Genomic DNA, 25,045 nt, shown 5'->3' on the forward strand with positions numbered 1-25,045 from the left:
TCATAACTTGTATATAACTCCAATATGCAATTTAGTTATTTAAATTTTACCTCGGTCAAAGTCTTGGGTGCCGTCCATTCTACGTTGAATAACAGTCCAGCCTCCTTGTGATGTCATATTGCAAAAAACTGGCTGCATTTCCATTCCGCGAACAATAGAGTATACTCCACTTTCTGCATGTCCAGCAAGCCATAAGTCATGACAGTCTGTAGTTAATGTTTAATTACTAGATTTAACAATTATGATGTATTTCCAACTTTACTACTTTTTAGTTTTAAGATAGTACATAATATAAAGAGTTAATTACTAAAATGATTCTTTTACTTTTATCTAGAAGACATGAATATAAAGAAAAATTGAAAAATTTGAATCCAAAAAGTTCAAAATAATGCTTTTAAAATTTTCAAAAAAAATTTGCTTCTAAAAGAAGAACCTTCTGTAAATTTATTTTTAATGTTTTATAATATGTTACTTAGCCTGTGAAAAAAAAAGTAAGGATTCCTAAAACCTCAAAATACCTTTAGATTGCTCATTAGCAGCCCTAAGTTTTCGAAAAAGTTTAACAAACTCAATGAAAAAAAAAAAAAAAGAATTTTCAAAAGACTTACTTTATTTAAAAACTCTTTACTATATCAAAGAAACAATCATATATAAATCTAATCTATCAGGAAAAATAGCTGATGATCGCAACACATGGCGATCTCTTATAAGCAAGAAACTAAATGAAAGAGGAACAAAAATTTTCAGTAGGCCCAAGAGAACGAACAAACCATTTAAAAAGTATTTCAATTACTAGTTATTTTAACAGTTTTATTAGTTATAGATTTTTTCAAGTTTATTGCTAGATTATTATTTATTTTTATTATTGTTTATATTGGTATTATTATTGTCATTATTACTATTATTTACATTTTTAATTAGTGTTATACAGTTATTTTGTTTTGTTATTTTTAATTGTTATTATGTTTTTACCTTTGTATTGCATTACCGGACCTCTCATTTGTTGTCCTAGGCTAGTTAAAATGTTCATTAACTTATTAGTTGATTCCTGTTGATATTCCAGATCCTCCATCATATTGTGCATCATTTTGTCTTGTTTCAAAAGCTATAAAAATTAATTGTTTTTCAAAAAATACTAAAACTTAATAAAAAATTAATTAAATCTTATTTTAGTTAGACCATGCTATGAAAAAATATTATATGTTTATAATTTAACCAGTAGTTATTACGGCCATCATCAACAGAGTTTAGATGTTTCGCGCCATCAATAGTAATTAATGAATTTTACAACAAAATCAACAACAACAGCATCCGAGACAATCCTACGACCGGTTTCGTCCTAATTAGGACTCATCAGGCATCTGACAATGTTTAGACGTTGGGCTGTGAATTATTTAGCTGTGTCAATTTTTTCAATTTTACCCACAAACGGTCGCATCAGTACTTTGTACTTATTCCCGCTTGGTTAAGGTCCCGACAGCGGTTTCTCGCAATTATTTCTGCCTGATGAGTCCTAATTATGACGAAACCAGTCGTAGGATTGTCTCGGATGCTGTTGTCGTAGATCTTGTTGTAAAGTTCATTAATTATTATGTTCATAATTTGAAAAAATCGTATAAATAAAGTATATGCACCAACCACGGTATGGCTATATTTATTTAATAAACTAAACTGTTTTAAGAACTTATTTAATTTCTAAAGCTTGTAATAAGTTTTTATTCTGATTAATATTCAATGTATCAATGTCCTGGACATGACCTTAAAAGGTATCCGTGATGTATAACTCGATAACCGAATAGTTTTTTCGTACACCAAGTTGTTGGACCGAACATATTTCAAGTTGTTTTTATCGGTGTGTAACGTTAAACACTCACTAATGACAATCAAAAATAACCTTAAATAATGGAATAAAGTGAAACATATATCTATTTCTTAAATGTCGTTTCATATCTTACCAAGTTTTCCTTGCGCAGTAAAATAATCGCTATGTACAAATTATGTGCATTGTAGAAGAAACACTGTATCACCTGACTCAAAGTAGACCAACAGAGTTCTGACAATATTGCAGACAAACCAGTAGTCGAATATTACATTACTTTTCACCCACGACTGGAAATAGATAAAATTATTTTTTTAACATTTACTTAAAAAGTAGTTTCTAGAAAGCCTTCCAGTGTATTTAAAGCTTAAACTTAAATAAAAAAAACTCTGTCTACAACAGAATTAATGCCTGTTGTCGAAAGCTCGTGTGAAGGAATTTTCTTCGATTATATTTCGATATTTTTAAGAATAAAAAATCAAGGAGAGAAACATTAAAAATACCATCAAAAAGAATATTTTGTTTTCTTTTTAATAGTTTACAAAAAGTAATGTAAAGTTTTGCTATTAAGTTTGAAAATTAGTTTTATCAAAATTTGTCAGTTTTTTAATAAAAAAACAAAAAAATATTTATTTAAGGCAATCTTTGTTCTTAACTAGGTAAACCTTCTAAGGTTGTGATAATTATCGCACTTTTTAGCAATATATTTACTTTGTCACTTATTTTCAATTGTACTTTAGCATTATCTGACATACCAAAACAATGGAAAACATCTATTGTCATACCAGTACGTAAAAAAGGTACACAACACAATCCATTAAACTGTAGACTATTTTTCCTAACCAGTTGCTTTTCTCGAGTTTTTGAACACGTTATTTCTATAAAAGTATTTTTTCACCTTTGTAATCGTAATCTTTAACACCTAAGCAGTTTGGTTTTGTTTTCCCCTGTTTATTAAGCTATTGACCTGTTTACATTCTTGGTTAATACCTTGATTAATATTATAATAGCATATACTGACATCCAAAAAGCTTTCGACTTAGTGCCATACTAAAGGTTAATAAACACTTTAGTTTAATATAAACTGAGCAAAAGCATAGTTAATTGATTACAAAAGTTTTTTTTTTTTAAACTGAACAGAAAGACTACTTGTTAACAACACATTATTAAATCCTTCAACTGCTTTTAGTGGAGTACCACAAGGTGGAGTAGTCATAACTTACATATATTAATAACATCGCAAGAGAGGTTAGTATTGAAAGTTAAATGAATTTGTTTGCAGATGATACGAAAATGTTCGGTAAATCAAATGGTGCCTTGCAATTAAATCTTGACAGTATTTATGTTTTAATACAAGAAAACTAAAAATGTCAAATCCTTAACACACACAAAAAAAAACTAGCCCTATTGATCTACTAATTAATAAAACTAAAAACTCAAAGTGTTTAAAAACTTAGGAATAATTATATCTGTAAATTTAAAATTGAATGATCACATTAATTATATAAACGAAATTGCCTCAATATCATCATACCAGACTTTTAAAATTTTCAAGTATAATACAATTAAAACTCTAATCAAATTATTTACGATTTATGTTCGTCGTATGAGTACAATACCCCACTTTGTTCCTCTTATGTTAAAAAGACATCAGAATTTTGATAAAACACAAAAAAACTTCCATCTCTTAGTATTTAAACGTTGTAATATTTCCAACTCTTAATATAAATAAAGATTAACTAAACTTGGCTTAAAATCTCTGGAGTAAATAAGAGGGAAATTTGACTTATTAACTCTCTTTTAAAACGTAAGTAGTACACATAAGATTGTTTTAATCAGTTTTTTTAGTTACTGACAAAAGAGCCATGTACTAAGAAGAAACAACAAATAAATGCAAACATGATTTTACAAAAAGCCAATGAAAAAAAAATTTTTCACCGAACAATGATTTTGTTGAATAAGTTACCAGATGATGTAGTTTTTAGCGGGAATGTAGAAAATTTTCGATCAAAACTTACAAAGTTTAAATTAAATAAATTAGTTGTCAGTATAGTTTAATAAATACTTCTTTAAGCTCGAAAGAACTTAACTTTATTCAAAACATTTAATACTAATGATTAAAAATTAATACAGTAATGTTTTACCTACGCCTTCCCCCTAAACAGTAAAATCGTTTTATCAATTAAAAAAACAAAAGTTTTTCCGACTACTTAGTTTGAAAGGTCTAGTTGTATTTTCTTTTAGTACTTTATTAATATTACATTATCTTAAAATGCGTTTTTACTTAAAAGTATTTTTTTTGTATGTATTTACTATTTATTTTTCGAGTTATTGTATGTTATTCATTAATTATTTTCTTTTATATACAATTATAACAAACAATTATATGCCACTTTAGTGTTTACTTTTTGTTTTTACTCTTAGTGTGTCTTTTGTTTAAGCGACTGAAGTTTTGATACCAGTCCAACGTTGAAGAATAAACAACAACAGTTGTAGTAAATGTATAGTAAGTATGTTTTAACAAACCTTAAGTTTAATAACTATAATTAAATTGAAAGTTATTGCTGATACGCGAAATTAGACACTTTTAAACTTTTTAAAATATTTTCAGCTGACGTATCTTGAAAAACTAGCTTTAGAATTCAAATTTTGACCCTTACTAAACACTTTTAGTAAAACAAGCTATTTACTATTATCAAAGTTATTTATTCAACCTTTATTAAACATTTACATGCTGTTAAAAATAAAAACAGCTAAAAAATTAGTTAACTTGCTTTGTTTTAAGTTTAGAATAAAAGCTACAACTTCAAATCTTACAACTTATGCTTTAACAGTTTTTTTTACATAGTGGATACTTATATTCATTTTGCGCTATAGTATAATTTAGTTTTTAATATAATATACAAGCATTGAATTCATAAATGTTTCTATTTTCTATTTTCAATTCAACGCAATTTAGGTCCACTGTTGTTTTTTCTTTTTTGTTATTCCAAAAACTTGATTTGCTATATTTTTATTTAAGCGAAGTTCTGCTTAAAAATTCATATATTTGTTAGAACAAATTTTCATAAAACTTTTCGAAACAAAAAAAGCTATTCTATAGAAAAAACATGGTTGTTTTTAGCATACAATATCAAAAATAGAGTAAAATAAATCAAAGTATTTTATTCTTAAAGTTTTTTTTTGTCGACCAGAGATTCTCCTTCATAGATAAAAAGCTAAGTTTTTTTGGAAAGAACATAGTGTAAATCTTGACTATCAGCAGACGAAATACAGCTTTGTCAGAACTGAAATACCTACTACAACTTATAGATTCCAAAGTGTATTGGTTCCAACTTAGTGTACAGTTTTAATTCTATGTATATTGATTAATAGGCTTAAAAAACTTGCAGCTAATAAAAAACTTCTATTTTTATCTGATTTTTGTCTTTAAAAATACAACCTCTATTTTGTATTGTTTACTTATTTACTAAATTTGCTTTAGTTTTTAATTTTCTTACTTTAGTATATAAAACTATATTATTTATTTCTAATTTAATTTAGTTTATTTGACATACGAAGCTGAAAAACTTAAAAAAACTTTAGATAGAAATAGCTAAACTTAAAACTTTCAAACTTTAGAATGTTTAATGAATATCAAATTCAAAAAATTTTGTTCAAATGTAAAAATTTTGCTTATTCAGATTTTAAACACAGTTTATTAATTTTCATGATTTTAGTTAAGTTACTTTAAAATATGAGTTTTCGTTTATTTTTTTTATTATCGTTCTGTAACAACTTGGTTAACAATATATACTTTTTTGTTGGCCTCAAATTAATCTTAAATTAAAATAATGTATAAACTTTCTTTCTATAAAATTTCTATAACGAAAATCGAAAGCGAAATAATAAAGTAGATTTTATAATGACTGTTTTATTTTGACAGTATCTAGTGAGTATTTTTTCAAATAAAAGGTATAATTATATATAACTTTATATGAATAGTTTGTTATAGAATTATTACATCGTAAAAAAAACTTTAGTATCTAAAATATAAATGACAAAATAACCCTATCAATTAATGAACTTATTGTTTTGTTTTGATTTTTAATAACAAGAGATTGACTTCCTATAACATCACTCAGCTGTGATTTTTCTACTGTTGGTTCGGTAATTTGGTCTTCATCCTAAATTTTTCGGGGGTTAATATTTAAAAAAACTAGCTTAGTTTTAGTTTAACATAATGAATTTTGAAATATTTATAAAAAGAAAAATTAACGTTACAAAATATTGATTTTTTCATTTTTTAACAGTATTTCTCTGATGAAAACAAATAAGTTATACTAGAAACTAAATATTTTATACAAGTAGTGTTTTTTACTATTCGTTATTATTTAAAGTATTAAAATATATTCCTATAAAAACCATTTAAAATCTAGTATATTTGACAGCTTATTTATAATTTATTTTAAAAGCTCTGACAATGTCATGATAATCTTCTTCGATCATACGGTAGTCTCCAGGTTCTATAAATATTTGAGATTCCTGTAGTTCTTCTTTTGATAGAGCTCGAAGTGGTTCTAGTTGCCTTAAAAAGATGATTTATATATAAAACTACGTTTAGTACTTTGAAAGTAAACGCTTATATTTGTTTAAGGTAAAGAGAAAAATAACATAAACAAGTTAAATAAAACTGTTTAATAAGTTTTTGCTTTATTGTTTTCATCTAAAAGTGTTATTATGTCACTAGAAAAGACCTAATAAAACTTGTCTTGTAAATTTTAATTAAGTACAAAAACCACTTACATCAAATTTATAGTTATAACAGTTATTTTTTTCAGTTGTTTTTATAATTAGTTATTAGATACAGCTAACCCATTTACTGCAACTTCAAAATGATTAGACATTTTGTCAACTTTTAACAGTGTTTGATTATTTGATAACATTTTTTCATGTACCATAAATTCTAACTGGTCTGCTAGTGTTTGGACTTGAGCCTGGTTAATATATAATAACTTTACTACATCTATAATTTTCTTAAACAAAAGTTTGTTCGGTATATAAAAAAGTAACACAAATGTTTAAATTCAATAAAAAATGGTCGAAGAGTATAAAAATAACTGTAACAATAGTATTCATCATTTTAATTTTAATAAACTAACAAAAAACTTAAGGCTTATATGAAAACTATTAGGATTTTTTTTGTTAACCGTAATTTGAATAGTTTTAAATATTAGAAAAAGCTTAAAACAAGTTCAAAGCGAATGAAATCTAACAATTTACCATATTCATATTAAACATTATTAGACATTAAAATAAATTCTTTCAAACAATATTAATAAGACTCAATTTTTCAGAACAAAATATATTTCATGCTTCTTTCGTCAGTTGTATACTAAGCAATAAAAATAAAGTTTCAAATCTAACTTATATAGTGGAAATGCAATCAACGTAATTAATAATAATAAAGTAAATAGTAATTAACAGTACATAAGTACTTCTAATTACAATGCAACTAAAAAATAATAAAACAGAGCAACAACTTATAAAACAATTTAAGAAAACAACGAAACAGTACAATCAAAATCTTGTTTTCTTAAATGTTGTTTTTATAATCGAAAATACTGTTTCGTTGTTTTCTTAAATTGTTTTATAAGTTGTTGCTCTGTTTTATTATTTTTTAGTTGCATTGTAATTAGAAGTACTTATGTACTGTTAATTACTCTTTGCTTTATTATTAATTACGTTGATTGCATTTCTACTCTATAAGTTAGATTTGAAATTTTTTTTTATTGCTTAGTATACAACTGACGAAAGAAGCATGAAATATATTTTGTTCTGAAAAATATTCATATTAAACAACTTTAATAGAGTATCATTTAAGTTTTTTTAGAAGTTAAACGTGTTTAATTAAAACAATAGTCAAAATAAACTTAACATAAGTTCCTAAGGTTAACTTCCTTAACATAAAGTTTTAGAAATATTAATAAACCTTTATTGTAATATTTACAGAGATTTTTTAGTTGCTATGAAAACTTAACAACTGTTTAATTAAAAGTTCAAAGGTTAATCTCAACTTGGACCTTATATGCGCATTCAAAAAGTATATTCATAAAAAGTATGTTCATTTATAGTTTTATAGTCATTTCTCTTCGTTCCTTTCGTAACACAGCAATTTTTTTCTTATTTTGATGGATAGTTTTTGTTATTAAATCAATTAAAATCGTATATTTTATTCATGTCCTACAAGGAGGTTGATTAAATTGTAAGTCAAGAAAACAAAAATTACTTATGTAATTGCTTTAATCATTTCCTGGAACATTTTAAAAGTTAAAAGTAAACCGTATTTAGAGTTTAATGTATAACTTTGTATTTTGAAAACTTTAAATTATTCTGATCTTACTTGTTATAAAGTTAAAAGAGCTGGATGCAAGAGATCAATAACAACAACTAACTACAAGTTTGCGTCAAAGAAATACTTGTAGGTTGATTAAAAAAAAGTATTTGTGACCTAAATTTAGAACTAATTCAATCCTAAATTCGAAAAATAAATACACAAATTTTAAAACTAAATTCTTAAAGACAAGACGTAACAGCTATAAGATGTAGAAGTTGTAAAACATAAATATATGGCATCAATCACATCAATGGTAATAAAAAGTGAATGATTTGGTTTTTTACTATTAGCTTGTAACTTCTATCTTTTAATAAAACTTTACTACTCTTCGTTTAACCCTTTACAAAACTTTTCTAAAATGAGTGAAAATAAACAGACTGTTCTTAATTGTTTATTGCTAATGTTAAATGATGCTTTTTTATTAAAACCTAAAACTTACACCCTTAAAATGTTTTATTAAAAGGTTTCAATAAAGTTCACGTTAAGAATTGTATTTTGTATATTTCTTTTGATTGTTTCAGTAGATTTACAACAAAGTTTGATGTGTTCAAATAGTAGTTTAAAAACTTTGAAAGTTGGCATTTTGTTTAAACTATTCTAAACTAAATAATAATTAAAATAAATAATAAAACAAACAAATTAAGTTATTAAAATAAAATAAATAAAATTAAAATAAATATAATTGGATTAGTTAAAAAAGTTAAAAAAACAATTCTAAAAAATAAAAATAAACAAAAAAGTTTAAATTTTAGTTCACGTCTTGTCCTGGACATGTCTTGTCCTGGATAAGATAAAAGGTGTACGACTTGATAACCGAAAGGTTCTTCGTGCACCAGGTCCTAGGACTAAATATTTTGAGCGTATTTTTGTCGGTCAATAAACTAATAATAACAATAAAATGTATTTTATAGTAAGGCTTACTAATCTAAACTTCTTCTATAAAATTGGTATTAACAATAATGTACAAAATTCTAAAATAATTACACCTTTAGAACTACATATGTACGCAATTGTGAAATGAAACTAACTGGAAACACGTTTTTGTCACTATAAACATTGAAAGAATTAAAATTTAAAAAAATACGTCAGTACGATAAAACTTTTACTTTTTAGTTTTATTAAGGTAATATTGGCAAAAAAAAATTAGTTTATTAGAAATAGTTGTTATTGTATAACTTTTATACTTTTGTATACAAAAGTGCTTTTTTAAACATGGTAGTCGTCATGACTAAAAAATGATATCAGTAAATGCAAATTTTGTCTATTTTTTGTTTACGTTAAAATAAAAAAACAAGTTAGTTTAATTAAACATATTACTCTGAAGTTAAATATAGAAAAAATGCAACTCAGTATTGAAATAAAGTATAAAGATAACCATCAGTTTGCAATTCAATCTGTTTTCGCTTAAACAAAGTAAATACTATAATAAAACGCCAAAAATTAATGGTAAAAATTTTCATGTTTGATCATCATCATCTTTCGTCAAAAGCTAGACATTAATATCACCAGGAATGTGACGTCACAATAGTTACCGCAAAACGATGTATGTTGCTTGATGGAGCTTGTCACGCCTAGCGCGATTATTACGTCATACTTTTATGATTAAAAGGATATTTTAGTTTTGAATAGCTAATTAGGTAAACTTTAATTTAAAATAATATTTTTTATCGGTTTTCTTCTATAAAGTGGTAAAATATACTAAACAAAAATAAGGTAATTAGTTAATAAGTTGGTTTTGTTTTATCACTGCATGTTTGTTAACGGTTGTAATAAACTTTTTTAATAACACAGGGTGATTAACAACTATTATGAATCAGCTATCATTTTTGTTAAACTTTTATTTTAAATATCCAAATTCAGTTATATAAATTCTACAAATCTTTTAAATTAAATGATTTTAAGTTGTGATATTTTGACACAATTTAACACTTAGCTTTATAGTTTTTATAGAAGTTTTTCAATCGAATTTTAAATATCGAACATCTAAGTGTATTTCATTGTATTTTTTCACTAGTTTGTGTTTAGTATTCAGCTTTTGAAAAGTTTCACAACCTTTTTTATTTAAAACAAGTTTAAAAAGGTCTAAAGTATATTACTTTAAAACAATATGTATAAAATAAAATTATTCATAAAAAGTTTAAGTTAACTTCTAAAACCAATCTAAAATTTATATTTATATAATTAAATGTAATAACAAGTTACAATTTAGTATACTAGAGTCTCAAAAACGTTTACATTATTTTTACTTTATAATTAAACACTTTATATGTTGATTATGTTTGCAAAGAGAGCTCTTTAAATAGGAGTCAATAGATAAAAACAAAGTAAAATTTATCACACTATCCTTTCCTAAAACTACTTTAAGTTTTCAATGAAAACTAATGTAATGTATTGTACTTGATGTTTTTTACTGACTCCTATTATAGGGCTCTCTCTCTGCAGACATAACAAGCTTTATAAAGTTTTTAATTATAACTAGATTTTGCAAATAGTCACTTGTATTTTTAGAAAGTGAAATTAAACTAAAAATTAAAAGTCATTGATATAAGTAGTAATTTAAACATTCTCATACCGCACATCTTTATTAGTAGTAATTATATAATAAGTATGTTTATGCTAGAATTTAAAATACTATTTCAACTGTTATAAACTGAGAAACTACTTTTCCAGCTTTATTTCTTGTAGAAAATTTTACTTTTTTTGTATTGAATAAACTGCAAGCTTATATATTCCTTATATTTTCAAAAGTTAACTTGCAATTTGTAAACATTTTATTAGAGTTTGAGTTTCTGATGTTAATCGATTCAAGCACTAACTTTAAGTTCGGCAATGTCAACTGAGTTGTTTTGTGTAGATTCAAATCCGTTAAAAAATCTTAAATCTTGTTTTTTCTGATGGTTTTCAATATCTTCTATTCTAAATAGGACATCATTTTTATGTCTGTTTTTTATTTATGCTGACTTTAAAGTTAGTTTGTAATAAAAAATTACATTATTTACTTAGTAAATAACTTTAGTAATTATTTTCTTATTTGTAATTTACTAGCTGTCGTACTAAAACTGATATAATAATTTGCAAATTCTAAACTTCTGTTGTGTATGACTTATGTGACTTATGTTTGTGCATAAAAACGAGGTATAATACTTATTTATATTAAGACAATTTCTATTATTTCAGTTATGATCTTAATTAAAACAATTAGACTAATTAATTAAAAATTAACACAATTAAGTTAGAGCTGTAAAGATATATCATGAATTTTTTTGATGCAGTTTTCCAAAAAAGATAGTAAGGCAATAGAAATTGACTAAATACTGAGAAAAAAAAAACGTTTGAGAACATTATGGACAGTAAAACTAAAGTTCAAAAATAGTAAAGGAGACACAGCTCAACAAAAAAAACTTTTTATTAGAAACAGTTACATTACTACTGTTAACCCTATGAGTGTCCTGTTAAGAAAATTAGTATAATTTAGAAAATCCATTAAAACTATCTGACCGAAATGGTATTAGCTTCTAGTAACAAAAGTAAGGAAGACTTTTACGTACCTTATTTGAGAAAAATAAGTTTCAGTTTTCTAATCACATTTAAACTTAATTTAGTTACAAAAAGAATTTTTTTAGATAAAATTTAAATAAAACTTTAAATTAAAATTAACTAAAGGTTGCTAGTTTGACTTTATTACCGGAATTTAAAAAAATGCTCATTATAGTTAACATAAAATTGAAATTATTAGTTACAACTTTCAAAGAATTAAAAACGAAGGTTTACAGAGTACATAAAAGATAATTTCAGTTTGCTAAACTGCAAAAAACAAAATATTCTTAAACATACACAAGAATTACATAAATATTAATAGTGGTAAAAGTGTTGCTAAAAACAATAACATAGTAGTACCATTATTTAGTTTAAGGTCGTGACAAGGTGCAAATAAAAATACTTTATCAGAATTTTCAAAATTATTAAATTAAAATACTTACTAAAAGTTTTTAAAATTTAGTATAAACTTATTTCTACTTACTATTAATTTTCTTATATTTGAAACTTATAAAACTTTTAAATGTTTAAATTTTCATAAGTTAATAGGTATGTTATTGTACAGTAGTAGTAATAGTTTTTATACAATTCTTATTTAGTGGTTTGCCATAACAAAATAAGTACAAAAACAAACCAACAAAGAGTTTTTAAATTAAGAAAGAAATAAATACTAAAAAAAATTGTTTTAATCATTCTTATCATTGAATATACTCAGTTAAGAAAAAATTGTTAAGCTTTAAGATTTGTACTTCTTTATTAGAGTTATAAACAAAAAAAAAATTACTTAAAAACTTGTATGAAATTTTGATCATCTTAATAATCTATTTTTAAAGGGGAAGTATTTTTAAGAACAAAAAAAAAAAAAAAATTGTTTAAAAAAAATGTACTAGTTATAATTTTTGACTATTTATTATATATACTTGAAGTAAGTTTATTTTTATTAATTATTGAACAAAAACCAAAAGAGCGAACTTAACAGGAAGTGCAAGTTCAAGCAATCATGGTCAACTTTTTTATAAAATGGCTAAACATAATGTTTAAAAATCAATAGCGTTTTAAAAATACTTCAATTATAAATGATCTTAATCTAAATTTCAAAATTCGTCTTTGTTTACAGTGTCTAAGAAAATTTTTGAGTTTATTATTATTTATAATCATGAAATTTTAGATGTAAACTGCACTATTCTTTGTGTTCGTTTTTTTTAGGAAGATTCAAACTTTTTATTAGATTTTTTTGATGTTATTTTGATTTAGTTTTTTACTAAATAAAATAACCTTAAACAAAAAATTGTATTTCATGAAGACTTAGTTAGTAGTAGAGTTTTTTAGTTAAATTAAAAAAAACTTAAACTTCGAACACATTTGGGTAAAAAGTGCGAACTCAACGGGAAGTGCGAACTAAAAGAATGCGAACTCAAGAGGAAGGTGACTGTACTTAACATTTTTTGTTTCAAAAATAACAACTAATTTTCCAAAATAGCGGAAATTAAAACTTGGTATAGAAATATAATTAAAAGATTCACTAAAAACCAACATTAAAGTATGTTGATTTAGTAAAAACTACTTATCAAGTTATTGCTTTTATCAAATTAGGTATTAAGACAAATATTGTTTTATTTTCTATAAGATAATTTTGATTGTGCTCAAAATAACACTACTGTATTAGTTTGAAATAGTTATACATCGTGTAAAAAACGTTTCGTTAAGTTCAAGTTAACTTAGTTAATAAGTTAGACAAAGTTTTATAACATATCTACCTACACTACTAAAACTGTAGATTAGTATGTAGATAAGCTATTTTAGAAACTAATTAAAAACCATAAATCCTCGAAAATATAAAATAGACTGTTAAAGACTAATGATTTTTACTTTTTTAATTAATTAAAGCTAAACTGACAGCTATACAAAACATTTATGACTTATGTGCTTGAAAAAAAAAAAAACAGTACTTAGTTATTTTAAGAACAAATATAACAATCATTACATCTAACAAGTTAACCTCAAAAGTTAAATTCTTAAAAAAAACTTATAATGTTTGTAAAGGTTACATCAAGTTGTAAACTTATAAGTATTTTCGATATTTTTTGTTATAATCTTTAAATTTTTATTTGCTAGTTTTCAGGAGCGTGATTTGACTAGTTTTCTGAAGCCTGTGCAAATCCTGAAAAAAAACAAATCTTACACTATTCACTAAAACTTTTGGTTTAACAGAACTTTTACACATGCTAATGTATTCGGTTTTGATTTTTTGCTTGATTTTTAAACAATAAATGTTGAACTTATAAGATAGAAACAATAGTTAGATATTCTAATTTGCTGGTGCTATTGATATAAGCTGAAACAGATGTAAAATAAATATCAATTATGACGTCATAATGAATCATCAGTTTATGAAAACTTAGTTTTAAAAAGAAATTTACTAATGTTCTTAAAGTCTTATTTTAAAATCCATAGTATAAGTACATCAGGGTTTCCTAAAGTGGGCCCTTAAAGGCCATTTCAGAAAATTAGGGGGCCATAAGAGAGTCGTGAGGCTATAATTTGAAACTTACACTAGACATTTCGGAGCTGATAATGAAGAGAAAAAAAAGGTTATAGGCGCATTTAAGGGTATTTTTTAAGAAATATTTTCGAAGGGCGCCATAGCTTTTTATTTCTGTAAAGGTAGCCTTATGACAAAAGTTTAGGAAGCCCTGAAGTATATGCACATTTTATGAATCAAAAACTACTGTTTTACTTTAATGTTAGTTATTAAAGCTTAAATACATTTGTTAAACTTTAGACAAATAATTAATGTGAGTCAAAATGTCGTTCATTTTATTTTTACAGAAACTTAGAGTTGGGTTATATTAAAGCAGGTTTTCATCAATCTTTTAGTATGATATTTTCCTATTGATACTTTATTGTATTCTCTTTGATTCTTATTGTTCACTAAAACTTACTAATGGTCAGTGATCATGTCATTTTAATTATTAAGCACTACATTAATGTAAAAACATTTCAACATTTTCTTTAAAAGCCAATAAACTAAAATCTTCTATTAGCTTGAACTTTTTTATATACTTAAGTTTTAATATTATACTTTAATTCCCAAACATTTCGTTCTTATAGTTCTGTTTTACTTAAAAAGATCTAAATTAAATAAAACTAATAGTTTGGATGAAAAAATAACTTTTAATTGTCAAGGAAGTTAAGGTTCAAACTTCTCAAATAAAAGTGTTGCTAAGTTTTAAATTCTTCAGAAAGAAATTCATTAGAAATTAATAACTTTTTTGTTAGATTGGTGTCTTAAATCAGTTGTTCAACCAACTGGGCTATAAAGTTTAAATAAAAGTGTATTCAACTTTTCCTTTTAAACAAAACCTGTAGCTCAACCTAAGATATACCCATTTGTTTATATAAAAACTACCTTTATTATTATTTATTTAAAAAAAATGTTATAACTGTTGCTAAGACTTCTAAAGAATTGTCTTGAAAATGTTGTCTAAAATACCACATTCAAAATACATACAAAAAAAAAAGGTACTACTTAGTATTTGGTTTTAAAGTATATTTTCTCAAGTACTAAAATAAACTAAATCTAGTTTGCACTGTTAGTTCTTATTTTCTTGCAAAGTTATTAATATTTTAAATAGAACATTCAGTTAAATCTAGAAGAAACTTTATTTAAAAGTATATGAACAAAATAAACTAGAAAAACTATTTCAGATTTAGTTAAGCTAATAAGATTGAAAACCAGCTGGTTTGAAAAAAAAGCTAGTTGACAGCTGAAACGACTATTCTTAAAAAATTACATAAAAAAACATTAACAAAATATAAATATTAATTTTACAAACACATACTTTTGTTTATAATCTTATAAACAAATGCTATAACATAAAGTAGTAGACATTACTTCATTTTATAAGGTGTTTTGTTTAAAGGTACTATAAAGAATATTACATCATCGGACACATAGAGTATCTGCTAACCCATCTTAAAAAGTCTGTAACGCCACTGCTATTTATTATAAAAACTATTTGAAAAGTAAGATTTAATTTGTTTTAAAAACTAACAAAATATTAATGCTTAAAACAAATTTTTAAGTGTAAAATATACTTTGACTGTACTGTAAGGTTAAGCAAGTACTTATAGATTTAAAACTATTAATTAAGTTATATACTTAGACACTTCAAAAAAATTAGTTTATAAAAGTTGATTAAAATAAGACCATCGCTTAGTACTAATAGTTAGAACATAATAAATTATACATTTTATGTTTTAGTTTAAAATATGTTTAGTAAAATTTATATGGCTTTACTTGTTGTAGTCTTCTGTAGATCTTTTCAACCCTTCTCTAAAGTCAGAGTTATTTTTTTTTATACTTGCGATCGTTTTCAAAACTTTTCGAACATCATTCTTCGTTTTAGATATATCTTTCCAAATACGTTTGTGTTCTGACCGGCTATAAATAAAAATTGTAATTAAATCAATTGTTTTTACTATAAAACAATTGTATTGATTAACTTAGCGTATATTTGGTACTTCTATGTTAGCTTCTCTAGACTAAAATGGTATTGTAATTACTAACAATGTAAAGTAACTCAAAACAGATAGAGCAGTCTATTAAAGTTTAGGTGCTTAAAATAAAGTAAGGTTGTACACTGAAACACTTGTAAGTAGATTGTAATTTGATTAATATGAATAACAAAGGATAAAAAATAAATGTAGAATTTTTTATCAAAATCATTAGATCTTGTTATTTGAAAAACGTCACACCTAAAAAATTAATAAAGTTGAGGTTTGTCAGTAGACCAACCTCAAAACAGGGGTAAATAATTTTTGTAGTCAGCGGGATAGTCTTAGTAGAAAAAAATATTTTTCAAGCTGGACTTTATGAAAAATGTTTTAGCTAGATGCCTGTTTTGAATGTTTTTACAATAATAGTTTAAAAAAACTCTATAAAAACAATATTGTAACGAAATATTATTTAAATAAACATTCATTTCCAGGTAAAATCAAACTAAGAGCACATTTAAAAATATTTGTTATAAATATAAAAATTCTATACTATATTGGAAACCCTTCGCAAGTGAAAAATAAAGAATTTAATACTACATAGTAAATCAAGAGTTTATAAAATATCCTTATATATTAATACTTATTTTATTTTAAAAACATTTCAGAATACTTAGTATGGAACTTTTAATCTAGTTTCATCATTTGAAAACGACATAAAGTATATGTCGAAGGAAATTGTGAAAAATAAAAGCTATAATAGCATGAAATTGAGCAATTTCTTTATATCAAGTTGCAAAGGGTACCTAGAAACTAGTAAACATTCTACAATAGTACGTAAACTAGTAATGATATTTGAATACACTGTAAAACTAATTTCTTTTTAAAACTAAACTTTAACAAGATTTTGAATAAAACTATATTTTATAAGTTTTAAAATAATGGTTACGTCAGAACAATATATTCAAGTTATGTACAATTTTTTTGGAGCTAAATGCTTCTTGCATTAGTTAGACTAGTTGGCATATATTATTTAGTTTATAATATAATTCATACTTGAATAGTAGCTTCTGTACGTGAAATAAAAAAATAGTATAAAGTAGACTAATAAATGCTATACATTATAATATAACACAAAATGTGATATCGTTGTTAATATCTGACCTAAAAATACCTTCAGCTTCTACATGTACTTTTCCTGCTAGATAGTTAGAAATCCATAGTATAATATAACTAAACTAGTTGAATGTTATGTAAAAATACTTTAAGTACGGGTTTTAGTTTACAAATCTAGGTTATTTATAACGAATTTTCCAAATATTTAGAACTTTAAAATAAGTTAATACAATTTTTATGATTATATTCTAAAGATATTTTAAACACTTTAAAAAAAAAGTATATTGAGTTTTAAAAATTACACTATTAACCAAGTTGCATTGACATACGTAAAATTTTAAACATCACATAGTATGGTATAAAGTTGATACACATGATCGTATTTTTAGAAAGAAATTTCGAAAACACAGACATATACTGTACACATTTTTTTATGCTTGCTTTTTCCTATAGTACGTTTAATGTTATAACATTTACAAATTCTGCAGAAACTTAGTTTTCTAAAGGACGGATGTATGCCGTTAGTAGAGTATACTATTTGACTTACTTATCTGGATAATTAAGTCTTAAGATGTATTGTCTTCAATAGTTATTATATATTTTTAAAGGTTAGATAACTATTTTTCATTTGAAACTAAAACAAAATGGTTTAAGCATAGTAACGAGTTTTTGAAAAAATAAATGTTTGTACATTATGACCATTAAAGTTAACCACAGTTTTTAGCAAACACGTTAGTAGGATAGACTAGTCTTAAAAATTTAAGGTAAGACTTAACTACAAAAATAACAACATACAAAAATACCTTTATTTTTAACTTAGTATTACAATTTTTTAATAATTTAATGAAAATGAAAAGCTTAAAACTCTTTCGACTAATGTGCTAAAACAAAAAGTTAAAAAAGTAAGGTAACTGACAAAGCTTAATTATAAAAACATTGAATTTAGAAAGTTTTGTTAACAGTATTTTATAATTAACTCATTAATCATGCTTTTTCTCATTTTGTATGGTAAAGGAAAGTATGTAAATATTAAATTTTTGAAAAATTGTTGATATTATGGGTACTTTTAATCAAAGTCTTAAATAATATATATATTTTTTACCATATTCAAAATAAAATAAACTCTTTAACCCATATATAAGGTTGTTTTTTATTGAATTTTAAAGCATGTGTCTTTAGACTAGTAGTTACGAATACTTTTTTGTGCTTAATAGGTCATAAAAGCATGTAACTATCAAGAAAAGATAAATTTCGTAAAAAGAATAAAAGCTAATTTAACCAGTTTAGGAATATTCTTAACAACAAATATTTTGATAGAATGTTTTTTTAAATAAACGCATTTAAAACTTTATGTACTCTATAAGCAAATACTTACCTCCGCTGACGGTGAGAATTTAAAGCTTGATGTAAAGCTCGAACTTTTTCTTTTATCTTAGGCATTGAAACAATTAGACTATCTGTTTTGTCTAATGTAGCTGGTTGAAGTGTTTTTCTACTTTTGTTTATCACTCTGTTAATATAAAGATTCAAGTGATTACTAGCTACAGGCACTAGATAGTTATTTTTGTCATGTAAATAATACTTATTGTTACTTTTTATACCTAGAACATACTTGACCTTTAGAATATAAAATGTTATATCATGAGAAAATATATTGATACAACTTACAGACATGTATAAATAGACTGGTTTGTTTTTATACAAGTTTAGCAGTTTATTTACCGAACAAGGTTATAAGAATGCGTATCAGTTGCAAATGAAATAATAAATATGAAATTCTAAGTATAAAGAAATACTCCCACATTTTTGTGGCTTTCATGGAATTTATATTTTTAAAATACTATCATAGTCGAGGAGTTTAAAAATAGATATTATGTCATAATAAATATTCTAAAATTTTCATCAATAAATACTTTTATTAAGATATAATAAATAATCTTTTATTAATGATACTTTTTTAAATTACCCATAATCAGATTTTATTTTAAAGGTTGTAAAGTATAATTTTAAGTATCTTTATAAAAGGACTAGTTTTTTTACTTTTATAAAAATTGGTATTTTAAGTTTTCTAACATAATAAAAGTAGAAAGGCTCTCTACCAGGAATTGTAGGTGCCAGTATATGTTACTAATAAAACACTACGGGGTGTTCTGGTACAAATGTTTCACTATATTGCATCAGTCAGTTTTTTAAGTAGACAATAAAATAAAACATGAGTTAAAAATATCATATATTTTGTTTTAATTTAATTATCATAAATGCATATTACAGAACTGCAGTTTTATAATCCGCTCATGTTTTTCCTTATTACAAAAATCACAGTCGTGTTTTAAGTTAAATTGATTTTTGTATGTGCTAAAACTTCCCAGTAAATATTAAAGTATAAATTTCTATCTTTTAAGTGTCAAATATATTTTAAAAGCGTAGTTATAAGTGACAAAATATTACTAAAATGTTTACTATGTTAAATGTTAGCGTTCCTTTGATGATGTTACTAATCTTATCTTATAAACAAAAAAAAATATTTGAGTTATAAAAGTTTGTACTTAAAAACCTCTCAGAAATATTTCCAAGGTAAGGAAGTTTTAAGTACACTGGACATTTCTGAAGGCCAATCATTTTTAAAGCTGTTGAACTTCTAGCTCTTGTTTTAACTGTAGTTTCGAAAGTTATAACAAGAGCTAGAAATTCAACTGCTTTAAAAATAATTGGCCCTCAGAAATGTCCAGTGTACTTAAATTTTCCTTACCTTGGAAATATTTCTGAGAGGTTTTCTAAGAAAATTTCTGAGGAAATAAACCAGGTTTTCAGCTCTGTTTATTTAAGAACAATTTTGTATACTTATCGACCTCTAAGTGGAATTTACAAAGATGTTTCTCCTACCAAAGAAAAAAGTAACATCATCTATAAATTTAGTTGTCACTGTGGTAGTGACTACGTGGGAAAAACATCTCAAAGATTTCATGTAAAAATCGATCAGCATCTTCCGAAAGTCTTGAAAAGCTGGTTTGATGGCCGTTCGAAGAAACCAACGAAAAAATACTTCTCGGCGATTTGGCAACATTTGTTGGACAATCATGAGTGTGCTTAAAATTATAAAAAGGAGAATTTTTCATTTTTAGTGAGATGGGAGAACTCTTTTCAACTGCATATTCTGGAAGCCTTATGTATTCAATCTTTAAGGCCCAGTTTATGTAAGCAAAAAAAGATCGTATACCAAACTAGACTTTTTAAATCCTTATATTAAGTAATTTTAAAGTAATTAGTTTCTAGTTAAATTTTTTGTTAAAGTGTAGTTTTAATTTTAATTTTTATCGCTGGTTTGATTTGTTTTAGATTTTTTTTAATCTAACGAGTTTAATTAGTTTACCAAATGTATACAGCATAAGCATTTAGTTAACTTTTAATATTCGATTATTACGTCATTTTATATTTCAAAACTTTAAACTACAGTATGATTTTATTTCAATTTCTATTCATTCTAACTTAGTAAGATACAATTTCTGATGAGCCTTACTACGAAAGTACTAAAATAAATTTTTAAAAAATGAAATGTTTTTCGTTATATTTTTTAAATAAATAATTTTAGAATATTAAAACTAGAGACGATTGATAATAAAAAATAAGTAGTAAACACAGACTATTAAGCTGTTACTTAATTTTCAAAATACTTAACTTTTTTTTTAGATAGTTTATAAATTAAAATTTTAAGATTTTAAGTTTGATTTAAAATTGAAAAATAAGCGTGTAAACAAAGAATAGAAAACACGCCAGTTTAAATATTCTTTTATTACTCATAAAACTTAATATATAAATTAGCAAGTTTTCGTGTTAATTACTGTATGCACTTAAAAAAAGCCTTTCACGTACTATTAGTAAACTAATTTCATATCTACTACAAAGACCAAGTAATGTGAACATATTACGCCTTAACATACCGATTAAAAAATTTTAATTGATTAATGACAACTTGAGCAATAATTAATGTTTAAAAAAAATTAAGCAGTGTAGGAATACACAAAACTAGTATTGAATATATTCTATACCAAAACCCAAAACAAGTCTATACCTTTTAGCACTGTGAATCCATTGCTGTTTTCTATTTTGCTTTCTTACCGTTGCTACTTCATCAATTGATGACGTGTTTTTTACCAATGGCGGTTTTACATTGTGGTTTAGTCTTTCTCCTTTCAATACTGCTGTAACTTTTGGTTTAACGATGCCTGTATTTTTATAAATTATAATTGAAATTAAATCTTTAATTTAAAAATATATATATAACAGTTAAAAAACCGCTAAATTATTTTCTTTAGAATAACTATCTTTTTACTTTAGTATATACAATGTTTGTAAAATAAATAATAAATGTTGGTGTTTTTAGTTAGATACGTTGTTTGAGCTTCTATCGCTTTTTTTTTAATAAGTTTGCTTTAACTGTTTTTCATAGTTATTTTATTATAAATAATAAAAGATATTGATAACTATTATATTTTGTGTTGTGTCATATTTTTTACTGTTCAAGCAGAAAACATGAACTTAACTTTAAAATTTAAAGAACTAAGTCTCTAATATCAAAGTCAAAATTGTTAATTGTGTATAAGTACATCATTTCTTAAAAGACACTTTTTATTATTTGAAATAATATAGTAGTAGGATGAATAGTAGAAAATACTTATTTATTTTAAATTTTTACGTAAGGAAATTAATAAGATATGTGGTGATAAAATAACTATTTATTACCACTTACTTCTGCTGAATGATGGTTCAACTGTTAAGGCGATAAATACTAATAAAATTCCTATATACCAAAGCTTCAAAACCATTAGGACAACTTTTTAACTTTTTTCACCACAACTTTGAATGATTAAGTCGAACTTGAAATCATTAGTTATCAATTAAACTATCAAGGACAATTTTTATGTGATGAAATGTTTTTTACAATAAAATCTACATAAGAAGATTTTCACAAAACTGTTACGGCCAGTGTAAAACTTTTATACATGTACAACTAAGTTAAGAGAACACAATTAATTTTTGAGTATCAGTTTTATACAACAAAAAATATAATCAATAAGTATATATATCAATAAGTAAACATGTTTTGTTCTAATTTTCGTATATAGCAAAATTTTGATAGAAAAACATGTTTAAATTATATTCAATTAACTTGTAAGATAAAAAGCTTTAAAGCTGAAAGAAAAGACGTATTAGATTTATTTAAAAAAATATGTTTATAAAAGTTGTGATTTTCTAATGTATTTTCATTATCATCATAAACAAAAAAAAAACTGTTGTTATAGTAAAAAAAAATTACATATTTAATTAAGTAAAAGGTTTAATTATATATAGGCATTCATTACATTGATATTATTCAAAAAACTTAAATTTTAATTGCTAAATTTTTTATGAAAATTTTAGTCTTTTATCTCAAAAAGAACTACTAGTTAGACTTTTAATTTGAAATTTCTCAAAAAAAAAAGTGTTTTATATTTTTTGACTTCTTACAAAAGTTACCAAAGCCACTTTTTAATCTCAATCTCAATATTAACAACAGCATTATTAAAGTATATCTGGAGCAAAAAATATAGATAAATAAAAACAAATAAATTTAAATAGATCTTTCATAAATGTGTGATTATGATTTCTGCATAAACTATTACATAAAACTTTGACTTAACACATATTGCACCATAAAAACAAAAAGTATAACAAAACTCCAAATTAAATTGGTTTAAGTATTTGAAAATTTTTAAAGCAACAATTTATTAGGTACGTTGAACAATAATGAAATGAATGGCTCCTAATATTTAAAAAAAACTCATTCACGACGCTAAATTGTCGCAAAAAGCTCATTGTAAACATTAGCTTACAATTCTAATCGAATAAATCCTAAAATTTTAATAAAATTTCCAGATAATAAGTTTAAAACAAAATTAAGCTATTTATTGAGTATCTACTTTCTTTATCATGACTTATTGACAACTTTTTAAAACTGAGTTTGTATATCTAAACTCTAACTGCTGTAATTAGCACTTTTTCATCAAGCTCTCGCTGTTAGAGGCAAACTTGAGAACGAAAATTAAAAAAAAGAAAACAGAAATCAAGCATATAAAAAACGCAGCATTTATCTCCAATTATAAGAGATAAAAATACTAGTAATAAAAAGCTATATAATGTTAGATTGCCTTAAAAGATTTTAAGAAAAAGTATTGAAGTTAAAAATATTAAAAGAAACATCGTAATTTATTCTTTTTTGTTTTGTATGTTTTTCTCGAATATTCATGCGTAAATAGTTTATGCAAGTATGCTTTCTTTCTATTTTAAAGCTTAATAACATAAAAATATGTTTTATAGTAAGTAAATTTAAAAATTCTTGTGTACTTCATTATTATTAAAACAGTAGTTCTACAATACAAGTTTTTTTTAAATAAAGTTATTATTCCATTTCATTAACGTATTTGTGTATTTCCATACTATTTACTGTTATAAACTATAAATAAAAAACAGTTTAGTAATAGTTATTTTAAATTTTTATTTTTAATAGTTGTAAAATAGTGATGCCTTTGTTGTAAAATCATGAAAGCAACCTTAGTTTTTTCAAGTAGTTATAATACTATAAAACAACTTTTATATATTTTATGCAAAGTAAATTATATTTTTGCTTTATTTTAATTTTAATCTATTTATACTTATTTGTTTTGTTTATATAGCCATTTTTATGGTAACTTTCGGCAAAAATTTAAGCTCTTAATGTATTAGTTATATTAAATCAAAAATATGCTACATTTAAATGTTTTAATTCTGTAAAAAAAAATTAAAAATAAACTTAAGTTTGAAAAGTTTTATAAATCTAAAGTACTTAAAAACGCCCAACTTTAAAAATACATATCCACGAGGTTATGCTATAATGTAAATTAAATTAAAGAGCTTATTTACGTTTTTTAAAATTCAAAAACAAAGTATAACTTGAAACATGCTTTAAAAATGAATAAAGTTTAAAAAAAACTAAATTGATTTAATTAAAAAACTTTGTCAGTTTATGACCCGGATTTAACTATAATTTAAGATTCATTACTATTATTATCAAACAAAGTCGACACTTAATCTACAAAGTAGTTTAATTACAATACTGTTATTTTACTGAGTATTTTTTTTTACTTTATCGACGACTCAAGCTTAAATCCATTTTCACAAACTTGAAATTAATCTGTAAATAAAAAAACATTCCTAAAAAACTCTTATACTTAAGAAAATATGTTACGATATATGTCGGTGTATTCTGAAGTTATAAAATGAAGTTGTTGAAGTTATTTGAAAACCGCAGAAAATCTGCAGGACCTGCTCCTATGAAAAAATGGAAATAGCGAACGCTGACCTGGGAACATCTTTAAATAAAAGGAACGAGTTAATATGCTCTTGTATACACTTTAAGAAGTTTTATTTCAAAACTTAAGAGCGTTTTGATTAGCAAATATCTATTTTAATTTGTACAAGTATTTAAACCAATATATAATTACGTCATAATACAATAGCCAAACTTTTTTAAACGAGTAAATTTAACTTGAAGGTTTAGTTAAAGAGATGTTTTTCTTTGTTAGTTATCTACAAACTTCACAAGGCCACTAAATGTTAGTATAATTATTTTTTATTGTATATTTTTTATTTATTTGTTTAAGTTTTAAGATTGTATAATTATTAAG

At 24.3% G+C, this 25,045-nt stretch overlaps 1 protein-coding gene across 3 annotated transcripts in view; it reads right to left on the minus strand.

Moving 5' to 3' along the window:
• The window catches only part of LOC145833967 (uncharacterized), a 44,537-nt gene that overhangs the window by 13,040 nt on the left and 6,452 nt on the right, over positions 1-25,045 (minus strand). For 2 of the 3 annotated variants that reach the window (XM_082941255.1, XM_082941256.1), the window contains exons 3-11: positions 21,415-21,568; positions 18,721-18,855; positions 16,033-16,176; positions 11,012-11,135; positions 6,674-6,795; positions 6,281-6,386; positions 5,869-5,985; positions 973-1,105; positions 51-206 (exon numbers count right to left, since the gene is read on the minus strand). In XM_082941255.1, the coding sequence (XP_082797381.1) occupies positions 51-206; positions 973-1,105; positions 5,869-5,985; positions 6,281-6,386; positions 6,674-6,795; positions 11,012-11,135; positions 16,033-16,176; positions 18,721-18,855; positions 21,415-21,568 (1,191 nt within the window). Of the gene's footprint in view, positions 1-50; positions 207-972; positions 1,106-5,868; positions 5,986-6,280; positions 6,387-6,673; positions 6,796-11,011; positions 11,136-16,032; positions 16,177-18,720; positions 18,856-21,414; positions 21,569-22,092; positions 22,289-25,045 lie in introns of those variants that run through there. The other variant, XM_082941257.1, reaches the window with a different exon arrangement.

The sequence above is a fragment of the Thalia democratica genome, chromosome 4 (genome assembly GCF_965202585.1).
Source record: "Thalia democratica chromosome 4, ktThaDemo2.hap1.1, whole genome shotgun sequence".
Lineage (NCBI taxonomy): Eukaryota > Metazoa > Chordata > Thaliacea > Salpida > Salpidae > Thalia > Thalia democratica.